The 15,420-nt window shown below is 34.1% G+C and overlaps 1 protein-coding gene across 4 annotated transcripts in view; it reads left to right on the top strand.

Moving 5' to 3' along the window:
* LOC123532160 (uncharacterized) overlaps positions 1 to 14,339 on the top strand; it is a 45,361-nt gene extending 31,022 nt beyond the window's left edge. For 3 of the 4 annotated variants that reach the window (XM_045313533.2, XM_045313526.2, XM_053552633.1), the window contains 2 exons: positions 5,401 to 5,554; positions 6,707 to 14,339. In XM_045313533.2, the coding sequence (XP_045169468.2) occupies positions 5,401 to 5,554; positions 6,707 to 11,166 (4,614 nt within the window). In that variant the 3' untranslated portion in view covers positions 11,167 to 14,339. Of the gene's footprint in view, positions 1 to 1,828; positions 2,666 to 5,400; positions 5,555 to 6,706 lie in introns of those variants that run through there. The other variant, XM_053552639.1, reaches the window with a different exon arrangement.
* Positions 14,340 to 15,420: the final 1,081 nt, after the last annotated feature.

The following is a 15,420-nucleotide window of genomic DNA, read 5'->3' as shown; positions in this document are numbered from 1 at the left end:
CTCAGAATGGGTGAAACAAAATACTGTTAAAAATATAGTAACAATAAGCTGTTAAATGTTATTAAGGTATTATGAGTTGAGATTTCAATCTTTTCAATTGGTAACATCGCCTTAAGTGATATGCAAAATATGGTTAGTGTCATTTTTGTAAACACGAGAAATAAAAATAATCGTTTAAAAACACTGAATACATGCTTTTGGTGGTGTTGTCGATTTGTGCGCCCCGGTTACGGATATTTAAAACATGTTGACCGTTTCCAAGTACAACAGAATGGTAATTAAAATACATTGTCTATTCGCCTTAAAATCCATTTCACTCACTCACTCACTAAAATTGTACCGGAATCGTAAAGTCATCGCCATTAAAAATAAAACATTTCGTGCCATGTTTGATTTATACAAAAATAGCAAAAATACACGTTTGTCTTCCGGGTTGCTGTTTGCAGATGCCCTTGGAATAGGTTGATGACCTCGACTTTTGGTCTCGGTGACTCTGGCTTTGGCTTCTGGCTTCTGCAGACGTTGATACAAAAAACGTGTATTGTTCCTATAATCACCCCTTGCATATGGAGCATGCTTTTATTAAATATGGCTTTTGGCAGTTTCAGTGATATGCAGGCTCTATAAGTATTTCCTTAGTTTTCTCATTAAGGGCAAAGTCGTTATTTTAACTGGAGACCATACGCAGCTCTTCTCGGAATTGCACTCTGTGTTTCATTAAACGTGCAATTACTAATCCACAATGATAAATACGCAAGGACGCGTCCATTTCATGATAATTGATAAAATAGTAATTGTTGTCCTATTGTTTGTGAAATACGTGACAAGTAAATATCAGTATTTGTTTTACTTTAAATGCCAATTAAGTATATGTCAAAATAGCACAATCGGATAAAATACAGATACCAATTACAAATCATATCGTTTTCGTTTTGTAAGAGTTCCAATCGGCATTAGAATTTGTTTTATAGATTATGTTTTTGTTTGTTTAATTTCCTTTTTTGTGTTTTTTTTCTTGCTTTTTTCTATCTGTCTTCAATCCTGTTCCAATATTCTTCGGTTTTGTTTTTGCATAATATGTCTGTTAGATATGATACTTAATTTTTCTCATCTACCATATCGGCTTCAGATATATCTCTGTCGTGTCATATAGAGAAAATGGAGGAATCTAATTTTTATACAAAAATAAAACGAAAAGTAAATGCCGTCGCTGAGTTTCGAACCAATGCGGCGAAAGAACAATACTCATAAACAATATGCTTTACCTCTGAGCTAATTTGTGATCGGTACAAATACTAGAAATATTTAGAATTTGACATGTTACAAAAATGTTGAAAACCCTATGCTTCATTTAAATCTAATTATACTTATGTTTGTAAACGTCAAGTTATCATTGGGGCAAAGTACACCGCTGTATGAATACATCTGCGGATGTCTCTATTTTTAGTACTTGTAACATGTGTAAATGTTGAGTACTGCTAACTCGTGTTTAGAAGGCGTGGACGGTAGCTTGCATTTCTACTATCGTCCATGAACAGGCTCATTTAAACGGAGCCTTTCATTTTCATTTAAGTATCTAAAACGTGTTTGACAAATAGTCATGAAACATTTTAGGATTGTATGTGATCAGCATGTTAAGTCGAGCACCTGGGGTGGGTATTATTTTGGACCTCAAACAACCGTACCAGTGTTATAACCTTTGACTTCGTCAAAAATTTATCTAAATGACTTGGACGTTTGTATCATATGTATCTGAAGCAATATCTGACTTAGAGTCATAGAACCTTACAAGAATATTACTCAGCCTGTGAATTGGTGCACCTGAGGGTAAGTTTGGGATTTCACTAAGCCATACAAGAGTTATGACCTTTGACGTAGTCAAAAATATGCATATAGAGCCTAAACGTTTGTGATGCATGTATCTCAAAATGTATTTGACTTAAGAGTCGAGTCGTGAAACATTAGATGATGCCTAAACAGCATGTGAGGTTGTAACCTGGAGTCTTTTTGTGGATTTTACTTTAGCCGAGTTATGGATTTAGTCATAAATATGCATGAAGGGCTTCAAACATTGTGTCGCACGTAAAACAAGGAGTATTTGAACAAGAGTCATGAATCAAAGCCCTGAAAGGACTGATAGCCAGTGCTTAGTGGGTGATATTTCAGCTGATACACCTGAAGAATCAACATTTGATTGTACATAGACCGGTCATGATTTGAACCTCTACCAGACAATGCTACATGCCAAATATCTAAGCTCTGTGCATTGTGGTTCAAGACAAGAACATATTTAAAGGTTTTTCCTATACAACTCTATGTAAAAGGGTGGGGCCAATATCAACCCTAACCCTAAACCCTTAATCCTAACCCTAACTCTAACCCTAAAGCGGAGTGATTCCGAATATTTCGATAAAGTTCATAATTATTCTAGAATCCGTTGCTGCTTGTTTTTGTTGTTTGAAACAGTAGTCCTCAGGTGCTCACACACTCACATAATACCAAGATTATAAAAAAATAAATATGGGACTGTTTTTACACGTCCAGAATATTTGTGTGATGCAGTCACATAGAAATAGAAGGAAAACTCAAACGACGCGAGGTTGAAACTTGGTAGCTGATTTAGAGCTATAGCCAGGTGCTAAAGCACTGGCTAAAAAGATAAAAGGTAAGGGTAGATTTCTCGGAAGCACAGAGCACCCCAAACACAGCCATAGAGACATGCAAAGTAGGCCCACAACAAAAAGATTCTGTAACGGAAAAATAGTGTAGACGGTTTGCTTCAAATATCCAACAAGTACATTTTAATTATATGCAAAATACAGAAAAAGAGGGAGAGGGGTAAGGGGTAGATAAAGGGACGGATGTTTGGGGAAAGCGGAGCAAGGATGAACATACAAAAGGGAAAGCCACATTCCTTAAACGCAGTAACCCCACAACGCAAACCACTGCAGCGCAGACATCCACGTACAAAAGACAAACACACACTCACAACTTACATACACACAAGTAAGAAAAAACAACACTGTGATGATTGTTTAACAGCATTGAAGTTTTGACCTTGAGTTTGGTTGTTGAATTCACTTAGCTAGACCAGAGTTATCGCCCTTGACTTAGTCAAAAATGTGCATAAATGGCTTAAAACTTTGTGACGCACGTATCACCAAATGGTTTTGACCAAGAACCGTGAAAAATAATGATATCATATGGAAGTTGTGGACTGCGGTTTTGTTTGGGATTTCTCAGAGTAAGATTAGATTTATGGCCCATGACTCGGTTAAGAATACACATAAAGGCCGTAAAAGTTAAACAGTATTTGACTTAGAGTCATGAAACATTATAAGAATATTAGCCAGCATGTGAATTTGTGCACCTGGGGTTTTGTTTGGATTCACTCAAGGGCCTAAACGTTTGTGTCGCATGTTTCTCAAAATGTAGATGACACGGAGTCAAGAAACATTGTAGGAAGGTTGTTCAGCATGAGAAGTTGTTTATCTGAAGTTTCATTTAGGATTTACCCTCTCCACCCTCTTACACCTTTTCATTTATGTCGTTTTGGGGTACCTGTGGGTTTCCATTTTTTCTATTTTACTCTAGTTATGCCTACCGTGTGGTGGATGTAACGCTAGTCTATTTTAATTCCACATTTGTAATAACCTGCTCAAGTTAGATCTGAAGCAAAACCATGACCATGACTGTTAGTATTTTTCTGTGAGATATAATATTGCCGGTTGACTGGGAGAGTGTTTTATTACTTATGAAAGCATTGCGCAAGACAGTTCAAATGCGACGTTTTGAATTAGAACTTGAAAAACACTTGACAATGCAAATTAAATAGGTTGTTGAATAGAAACCCGTTATCTGCATAGCTGCTTATAAATGTACAAAGTTCGCGGCAAAAGCTACTCAACTTTGCTATACTGAAATGACACATCTGACACCTATAATGTTTATAATATAGTTATAGATTTAGTTACCATATGTTTTAATAACTGTTATGACTTTACATTTTGACCAACAAAATCATGATAGAGTACCGCATTCAAGACTAATGCTTGTTCGAATATAAGCTAAGCGTTATGCTTTAAGTCATACAATAACAATTAGTACTAGTCATAGGCCTTATGAACTAGACCGATAATTAATAGGCATGCTCCTACATGATGTGGTTGTTGAAAGAGTAGCCATCAGCGGTATGTTGTATTAATTACTCAGTGTATAAGCATTTGAACCTATATGTAACCCTAACCTTGAATTTGTGGATTAATTATTTTTGGACCTGTGACGAAGACGTTTTAAATATTTGATTCCGAAGTGTGACCTGGACTACAGAGCCAAGAATATTGGTATTTGCGCGGCACGCTATTATTATGGCTAATCATTTATCTTAATACCGCTCAATGTATGACAGAGTTGTTGACCGAGTGCGAATTAGACCTATAAATATTAGATTTTCAAGTGTTGATTTGACCGGAAGCTAGAGATATGGATCTCGCGTGACACCCGTATACGCCAAGTTATTTTGATATCCGTGCTATGATGACATTATATGGTATGCTTAATATTTTTGCAAACTTATCTCAAAAAAGTTTGATGGACGACAAAGATTTTACTGCGATTTCTACACACCAGTCTTTCGGGGTATAACTCATTTATAAAATAACAAAAAATAAATACAATGTATCGATATTTTCCAAGATATTCTTTGAGTATGGTATAAAGTAAAGCTAAATTCTCTCTATATTACATCAAATTTACATTTCGTAATAAGCGTAGTAAATTTCTTTTCAACATTTTCTTCAGACAGTCGATTTGTATCTTTTTATAAATAAATGAAACAAAAAGTTCAAAAATCACTTTCTTTTAATCTTTATTTATAAGAAACTTATAAACGAAAATAAAATCCTGAAATGACACATTTTAACACCGTCTGATTACCTTTTCTGTTTTTGCAATTTACAATTCAAAACATTCACTTTCATGCATTTATAAATAGGTATTTGTTTGTGAAATGCCCCGTGAAAGGTAACATCATTGTCTAAGCAACATTTTTGACCCTGCAAAAATATCATATCAGTGGAACGTCGTAATTTGACCGGTTGAGATTCAATACATGTCAGTATGAATAATCGCTAATCTACACTCACATCTGTTAATTTTATGTTAAAACGTGCTCGATATATTAACCATAACATGTATATATGTGGTTTTAATATGATTATGACCGTTGTCAATGTGATCTGTAAACTATGTGCGTGTTCCAGTCTATTTTCGAGAAAGCAAGCGCATTCGTGACACACTTTTCAATACCTCAGTCAAACCTTGCCATTCATAAGTTATGTGTTTTCCTGTATTGCGTTTCGGTTTTAAAATATCAGTTTTATAATATAAATATCTTTTCAGAAAGCAGAAACTGTGAAAGATACCAACACACAAACTGAAGACACCCTCACCCATACTAATACAGATACAAGCACAAAAAATGTTAAAAATGCCGAACCATACTGTGTGTCTGCTGTAACAGATAGCAAAACGTTGTCGGATTTAGAAAAACAAGGTTTAAATTATTTTACTTTGATTTTTAATCCTTAAATATTTTATCCCACGAAGTGCTGATGTTAAGCTTTAAGGACCGTTGGAAGTCCGTCGTTCGTCCATCCGTCGTCCATAGCTGCTTTAAACACCATTTACTAAACCTCCATTTCAGTGTCAATCAAACTTTACAGGTTGTCGTTTGGCTGTCCCGTTTCTGATGCTTTCAAATTTAGGTCATACGAGCAGACTTCTGGTTGCCATTACAACCAAAGGAACACAATTCATAAAGGTTCTTCTTAGAAACCGCTGCCTCAATTTCAAAATGATTAAACAGCCATGTTCCTTGAGTGACCAATCTTTCCAATACTTTCAAGTTATCATGATTTTTCTTTAAACATGGCCGCCAGGGTCGGGACTAGTTTTCTGTACATGAGTGTACGGAAAACTTCTAATATATTCTCTTTGAAACCGTTGGCTCACTTTCAAAGTCATTTTACTGAAATGTCCCTTTGATCACTACTTCCAAATTTCTTTTTATACTGATATTATATATTTCCTTCTAGCATAAAACTCCCGCCTGTCATTTTTAATGAGAGTAAACGTGTGTAAACAAGGAGATCACATACTTCTAAAGCACCTCTTTATAAATGCGCGTTCTACGGCGAAACGTAAACATACCACTGCCCTATAAAGCATGAGTAAAACAAGTTTGATAAGAAATGAGCGCTTACCGATATTATATACATTTTATTGATTTTTTTACACATTTTGTACTCAAAATGAAAAGAGAAAATGTGTACCGTTTCAGCTGCTGAAGAATTTTAGGGATCCTTCAGATATTCAAACACGAAAGAAATGTGTGTTGTTTTTACAGAATCATAAAGTACCAATTGTGAAAGCCTTTATTTGTATCTGAAGAACACAAGTTTAATGATCATTTCTTCAAACATTACTTACTGCTTCTCTATCTCTTAAGATATTTCAGTTTGCATTATTTTGTAAATGATAATTGTTACTTACGAAGCAATTTTCAACGATATTTCATTCTTTGACATCTCCGTTTAGGTTCTATGTAATGACGCTTCTTGTTTATTGTTTAATACTTTACTTTACTATCAAAACTAAATCTGTCACTTTTAAGCATATATTAAAATAACAAAGAAATAATTTACAGAGCTGCAGAGTTACCTTATCGACATGTATCGAAAAAATTATCTGAAGACTGATCTATCTCCACTTGTGCCAGAAGAAGAAGTCGATGTGGACAAATTGTATGTGCCTCTGAAAATAACAAGAAGAATCGGCAATACACTAGAAATTGAACATGTATGTTCGATCAATGACATATTTTATTGCAAAACTAAACAGGCAAAATGTATTTACATGTCTGGGGATGCAGGTATAGGTAAGACGACACTTTGTAGGAAACTCATTTCGGAATGGTGTTTTATTCATGCATGTTCGCCGAACGGTTCTCCTCATATAGAGGTAGGGGAAGATATTGTCGAAGAAAACATATGTAAGCTTAATTACACTGATGCAAGTCAAGACACATTGAATGAAAACAGCTGTTCTGTTATTCCTAAAGAGGTATTAGGACAGAAAACATATGATAGTGATGATGAAATTTATTACCTTTTTGATTCTGATGCCGATCAAAGTGATATTGAATATAGCTCAGAGTCCAGTGATGGTGTTGGTAATTCAAACATTTCGTCAAACCAAACCCTACGAGAAAATGACGAAGGTAAACTTAAAAAAATGGCTTTAAGACAATTTGAACTTTTACTATTTATTTCACTTAGAGATACCTACAAGGAACGTACAATAGAAGAGATGGTTAACACTCAATTACTAAGAAAACGGAAATTACAAGAATATTTCAATGTGTTTATAGATAATGATCCAGAGAAATGCCTCTTTATTCTTGACGGATTAGACGAATGGATTCCTCCGTCCCCACTACCGACTTACCCGACCGTGACACGAGGGTTACCAGTCAGCTTTGGAGAGGGGCGATTTACCATACTCTTTACAAGTCGCCCCTGGAAACTCGAACTTCTGAGGCCTAAATTAGGGGAATATGATTTAGATGTAACTATTCATGGAATTGAAGGAAGCGATATAAAACATCTTGTTAAGTTAATATTTGATCAAATAATATCGAATAAAGATGACGTTGAAATGAAAACTGTTATGTTTCAATATGAATTAAAGAAAAGACATATTGAATGCCTTTGTAAAGTTCCATTACTTACAAAATTGCTCGTTTGTCTATGGGAAAAGGATAATGAACTAGCAGACACTGTTACGGGAATTTACAGTTCTGTCATAAGCAAGCTATGTAGTGTTGCTCATCGTCAAAATGATGGCAGTGATATTATTCAAAGCTTAATGTCGCAGTTAGACAAAATAAAGGTTTCGTTGCCACCATGTCTGAATCAATACTGCGTTTGTCGCAAATTTTCAACTTTGATCAATGCTCTTGGAAAACTGTCATTTGAAACGTTGTATAAGGCAGGAAGTAAAACCACCTTTGTGTTCATTGACACGGATTTGATAAATCATGGCATTTCTGAAGCTGAATATGAATTAAGTTTACGCATTGGGTTGCTGTCCAAAAAGAGAATTATTGGAATAAAGAAAATGTCTCCCGTCAGATGTGTCAGTTTTATACACAAAACCTTCCAGGAATATTTTGCAGCAGCATATATCTCAATGAACTTTGAACAAGATGTAACAATACAAGAAAAATTACGTCACTCTTTCAGATCTACGAACAACATTTTAGATGTATTAAACGTGTTAGATTTTATAAAGAGCATGAATCCATCGATCATATGTAGACTTACCAAGAATACTGAAATGAATGAAGAAAAGTTCAGTTTATCTATAAAAACGAATATACTTACCCTAAAAGCGGAACTTAACAATAATACAAAAATGATTGCTGAATTACTGATGTCAAACCAAATACATTCTATTTTGGTTCACTCATCAAAATTAGGTATACATTCACTACGGTTTCCGATGATGGAAAATCTTGATGTTATAGAATTTGACTCTGTTGAAATGACACACTCTTCATTTCGGGAGATGTTAGAAAGTATTCCAGAGTCACCGAGAGGTGTTTCTGTCAAATTTCGAAATATAGCTTTTAAAAAAGCATTTAGCCGAAAAAAAGAATGTTCGGTTTTGATTACATGCAAAACTCTTAGGTCTGTTGCAATCTGTTTTATGAATATTTGTGGCTTAAAAATACTGTTTTCGGAGTCAGCGATTATGCTAGAATGGGTTAAATTTCATATGGTAACAGTATATGAGACAGAGGTTTTGGAGATGTTGAATAGTATTCAGAAAACAAATCGCGAAGTTACTATGACATTTGATGAAATGAGTCTAGGAAATACAGTTAGGGAAGACAAGAATATCTTTATTAAAATACTTGAAAAATGTTCAAATGTCATAGAATTTCCATTGAATTTAAATGCTAAACATCTTAAAAGTGTTTCATTCCTTTGCTCTGACAATATATTCATTTGTAAGAACATAAGAGTTGACGAAATGGAAGGAAAACAAGATCATATTTTGAGGCATTTGAAGAATAAAATTGAAATGCATGATTGTGCAACAATTGTTTCTCAGAACGCGTGGAAGTTTAACGATCCAGGATTTGCTATAGTCGGTTTAAGCTATGACGCACAGTGCATACATTCGTTGCAACTAGGAAACATCACAGTGAAGGATAGTGTCCTATGCGAGCTTTTGTCCGAATCGACATTCCGTGATCTGTCTTCATTGCAACTTGATAGTATTGTTATAAATGAGACAACGTGCCAGAAAAAGAAGTTATCTTTAGATTGTCCTTATTTGAAATTGAGAAAAGTGGATTTGTGTGACATTCCATTATTTTTATATTGTATAGGAATATCTTCGGTATATCTGGTCAATATAACAACAGCTAAAGAAGATTTTTTCAATTTTCTCAATGGTCTTGGAACATATTCATTAAAATACTTAGAGATTGATAACATATCTCTGATTAACAGATTAGCCATATGCAGGCGAACATCTAACAAAGGCAGGCTAATGGAGTATGATGTTGAACGAGACCTCACCTTGCGGTCAATGTCATATCATTTAAATGTAGTCAACATCTGTCTTAAGCATATCATTATGGCGGAAAATGATTTAAGTGCTATGTTGGAGTACTTCAAGTACTCATACATTTATAAATTAGTGCTGGACAATGTAGTTGCAAAAGAAACATCTGAATTATGCGGGCAATTAGGCGGTACAAACGTTCAAAATTTACTACTTACAGATACGACTCTTAAATCAATTTGCATATTAACTGTACAGGAATTATGTCTGAGTGACATCTCATTGACTGATGAGGCATTTCAATATTTGTTAAGCGGAATGGAAACAACGACATTAAAATTGGATAAAATCATTATTAGAAACACTTCTCCCTCAGAAACAATTATAGAATGTAAAGGTTTAACGAATCTCGTTATAGAGCGAACAGATTTAGTAAGTATACTGATCTATTCATTCGGAACTCTAGAAACCTTGCGCCTTGCAGATGTTTCAGTGACAGAAAATGCATTTTGTGCATTATTAGAAAACGGTGGTAAGATTGGGTCAATGATGCTTGATAAAGTCACCATTACAAATACCTCTGTCTCAGAAAGACTAGCGAATAATCGTGGCATAGGAGATCTCAGAATTGCCCGAACAGATCTATTCAATATATTGATGGCAAGTCGATATGAATTCAAGACAGTGTGTATTAGTGATATCACTATGACAGAAAATGCATTTTGTGCCTTATTAGAAAACGATGGTTACATTAATTCAATGATGTTTGATAAAGTCACCATTACAAATACGTCTGTCACAGAAAGACTAGTGAATTATCGTGGCATAGGAGATCTCAGAATTGTCCGAACAGATCTATTCAATATATTGATGACAAGCCGATATGAATTCAAGACAGTGTATATTAGTGATATCACTATGACAGAAAATGCATTTTGTACCTTATTAGAAAACGATGGTTACATTAATTCAATGATGCTTGATAAAGTCACCATTACAAATACGTCTGTCACAGAAAGACTAGTGAATTATCGTGGCATAGGAGATCTCAGAATTGTCCGAACAGATCTATTCAATATATTGATGGCAAGCCGATATGAATTCAAGACAGTGTGTATTAGTGATATCACTATGACAGAAAATGCATTTTGTGTTTTCCTCGGGAGTCTAACAGAAAGGGGATTTAAAAAGTTTAACTCGGTTTTGCTAGATAATATTACTTTGACCAGTATATCTACTTCACGCAGGAACATCAGTTTAGAATCTGTATGTATTCTCAAAATAAAACGAATGTTTCTGTCTAATATAGTGATAGAATTTTCTCTTGAAAATTGCAGACACTTTACTGACATTCTTCTGGAGGATATCACTATGCCTGAAGCTTCCTTAAGGGATATGTTTGACAGTCTGTCGACGGGTTTGCTTATTGTTAAGTCGGTATTCCCCGGAGAGTCTTTAAGCGCACCAAGTGAACATATAGGGTATAAAACTATCAAACAAATGGTGGTTATGAGAAAATCCAAACAATAAGTTACTAACAGGTCAGAATATCTAAAACTTTGATCCTTCGTATAAAAATCTTTATATTAAATGGAATATCAGAAAGATGTTTTACTTCGGAAAAGGTTCTCACGGAAGATATAGGCTGTGTACAGATTAATTCTGAATGCTGACTGGACTTTACAAGTCATCTTTATAGGTTTGAACACGTTATGAACCGATTACATAACAACATAACAACCTACATCAGCTATTATCCATTTTATCATTTTCTTTAAAACATTTGATTTGATTGAATATGTTACATGTATGATGTAGTCATTTATTACACGACTTTTTATTATTTAAACTACTCGGAGGAAATATATCTCGTAGTTGCTAACACTTAGTGCTTTTCAGATAAAGATCATAATGTATTTCACTGATGAATGTTTACTAATGGCTACACCGCTTGCGATAATATTGAGACTAGCTTTCACTTAGTGAAAGATTTTCCAATTAAACAAATATCATCGTAGCTCATTTTGCATGTGTGTGTGTGTTTTCATGTGGCATTTATGGGAAATTTTGCGTACATGCATGTGTGTGCAAGTTTGTTGTCTGAACGATAACACAATTTTGTGACCATGCGTTCTTTATCTAACTGTATGTTATTTCGATGATATTTATTTGGTTTTAGTTAAACTTAAATATATCTCAACGAGAAGCGAGACAATTCGTATCTGAAAATGTGAAATTGTCTAATTTCCAGATGAGATATTGTGAACTATGTCTTCCCTGACAATGGGAGATACATGTTTGTCTTATTTGTTACCTTAAGTCAAAAAAACGTTTGCAGCTCCGCAAATTCAAAGTCACTGATCGAATTTCTATAAATCATTATGAAGCGTAGTAGTTCATTTTGGAGTGATGACCCTTTAAATATTCTCTTTTTTATTATTATTTATTTTTTTCCTTCATATACATCATACAGACAATAATAATAACGTTAACATAATGCATATACAATATTACCAACATGATTAATATATCACGTATATGTCTGTTGCTAATATTTCATTTTCATAAGTTAATGTTCATATACTATCATTTGTATAATGTACATCAAGCAATCTCTTTTGAAATCTCACATCAATCTCATATTAACGGTGGCACAATTTTGTGACCATGCGTTCTTTATCTAACTGTATGTTATTTAAATGAAATTTGTTTGGTTTTAGTGAAACTTAAATATATCTCAACGAGAAGCGAGACAATTCGTATCTGAAAATGTGAAATTGTCTAATTTCCAGGTGAGATATTGTGAACTATGTCTTCCCTGACAATGGGAGATGCATGTCTTATTTGTTACCTTAAGTCAAAAAACTTTTGCAGCTCCACAAATTCAAAGTCGCTGATCGGATTTCTATAAATCATTATGAAGCATAGTAGTGCATTTTGGAGTGATGACCCTTGAAATATTCTCTTTTTTATTATCATTTATTTTTTCCCTTCATGTACATCATACAGACAATAATAATAGCGTTTACATAATGCATATACAATATTACCAACATGTTTAACATATCACGTATGTGTCTATTGCTAATATTTCATTTTTATAAGTTAATGTTCATATAGTATCATTTGTTTAATTTACATCAAGAAATCTCTTTTGGAATCTCACATCAATCTCACATTAACCTCTCAAATACACATACTCATACAGGCCCGCCCGCTTAGCTCAGTAGGTAAGAGCCTTGGTCTACGGATCGCGAGGTCGTGAGTTCGATCCTCGGGCGGGGCGTATGTTCTCCGTGACTATTTGATAAACGACACTGTGTCTCAGATCATTAGTCCTCCACCTCTGATTCACGTGGGGAAGTTGGCAGTTACTTGCGGAGAACAGGTTTGTACTGGTACAGAATCCAGGAACACTGGTTAGGTTAACTGTCCGCCGTTACATGACTGAAATACTGTTGAAAAACGGCGTTAAACCCAAAACAAACAAACAAACACTACTCATACAAACAACCTCCCACACAATCATACATGCATTCACACATATCCACGTATACATATGTGATATCAGCAGATGTAGTGTTTTATATCTACTTTTTGTATCCATCTGCCATAGCCTAATCTACAAGTTTTAGGAGGAGTTGTATATTATGTAGTTATTTGTAGAGGGAATCCATTCCATTCATTTAATTTGTCATGTTGTAACTCTGTTAGTTTTTCCTTTTCCAATTTTATCTTCAAGTAATTTAAGAAATATTCTAAATTTGGGACAGTTTTTTTAATTTTATATTTGTAAATAAAATATTTTGCTGTTAAATGATACCATTTATAGCTTCGCTTTGTAGAACTGGTTCTGTTATTAAAAAACCACTATGTCGTATGTCAGTTCTAAATCTACGTTATTTTGTTTAAGAAATGTTTTCAAATCTCTCCAAAATGTTTGTATGTGTGGACATTCCCAAAAAAGGTGTTCAATGGATTCAACATGCATCTGACAGAAATCAAAAAGGTTTGATTCTATAAGGCCTTGTTTTAGTAGAAGTTTATTTGTCGCTATAATTCTGTATATTCTGAAATGTATGTATAATTGTTTTAGCCGACAAATATCCAAATTTGTGTGATAGATAATGACTTTGTATGCAATGTTTTATAAATAAATATTTTTGTATTTTTTCGTGTACATTACTACTTTATCTAAATGTTCAAATGAAAACACTGATAATTATTATCGCCAGTTATATATGAACGTATTGCTTTCTTATACGATACGCAATTGTATTTTTGGGTTGAGAATATGCTATGAAATCATTTATATGTAGTAAAGATGTATTTACACCTTTCAGATTCGAATAAAACGCTTATCCGTTGTTAACTTGGCGATAAAGCACTTGAAAGCCTTGATTATTTGACAATTCAAAGGTGAATAAAATAGAATAATTCATTTACATATGTGTTATTATGTACGATGCTATCAAGGGATAGTAGACATAATAATTATATTTTTAACATTTTAATTTCGATGCGTTAATAAATACAGTCTATGAACTTTCTATGAAATTAAATTACTTATTTAATATTATATTTGACACAGTTAGTTTTCAACAGCATTTAACAGTGTTGTAATTATTTTTTTGATCTCCATAAATACATTGTAACTAACAACTTCTTATTTTACGAGATGATAATAAATGAATGACAATGGCGGTTCTTTTTATGATTCAAATTCCTCCCCTTATACGTTCATCCGAACTCTCAATAAACAACTATATCGTACTCTTCGTTTCTATTATATTTGCTGGATTAGTATAAAATATGAGCCGTGCCGTGAGAAAAGCAACATAGTGGGTTTGCGATCAGCATGGATCCAGACCAGCCTGCGCATCCGCGCAGTCTGTTCAGGATCCATACTGTTCGCTTTCAAAGTCTATTGCAATTAGAGAAACTGTTAGCGAACAGCATGAGTCCTGACCAGACTGCGCGGATGCGCAGGCTGGTCTGGATCCAGGCTGGTCGCAAACCCACTATGTTGGTTTCCTCATGGCACGGCTCAATTATGTTATTTATCCATGTACTCTTATTATGACGAAATATTACTGGTCAGTGTCTACTAATGAGGTGAGCTCCACAAAATTGTTAGCATTGCTTAACTAGTATGGGGTATCATAAACAAAGTAACGTAAAAGATATAAATTATACCAATTTTAAAATGCTTAAATTACTTAAAAAGTTTAAATTCATTCTAATTAGGCTGTTTTTGCAGGGAATAATATCAATACACTGTTAAAGTAAGCATATTTGATCTAAGTCCCATACGCAAGGGTAGTATGTGTACCTATAAAGGATAATACATGTCTAGATTTTGACTGAGTTAAATATATAGCAACGTATTATTCTACAGCTACATTTTTCTGTTTGATCTACACATCATCCAAAAAACTCCAATAGTGATAACAGGAATATAAAAAAAATCAAGCTATCTTGAAATCATCTTCAAGAAACTATTTCGATTTTACAAAGGGAGTCCGTCAGAAAGGTAAATTATTATTATGAACAAATCCATGAGTGCTACATATTATAAAAGAAATAGAAACATTTTTGATACAAAATGGGTCAAATACATACGTTTTTGTTCTCTTAAATATATCGAAATATCGGTCGTATGGCAATACCAATGAATTCCGGTAGGGAGCTGTAGAAATGAAACAATATTCTGCATCTAGTGCAAGGTTGGAACCCAAAGTTTTTGACGTCAGCTAAAACACAACTCTGCCAAGGAGACCCGAC

This window comes from Mercenaria mercenaria, chromosome 1, assembly GCF_021730395.1.
Source record: "Mercenaria mercenaria strain notata chromosome 1, MADL_Memer_1, whole genome shotgun sequence".
NCBI classification, from domain to species: domain Eukaryota; kingdom Metazoa; phylum Mollusca; class Bivalvia; order Venerida; family Veneridae; genus Mercenaria; species Mercenaria mercenaria.
The sequence above is the reverse complement of the archived record's forward strand: the minus strand, read 5'-3'. Positions and strand labels throughout refer to the sequence as shown.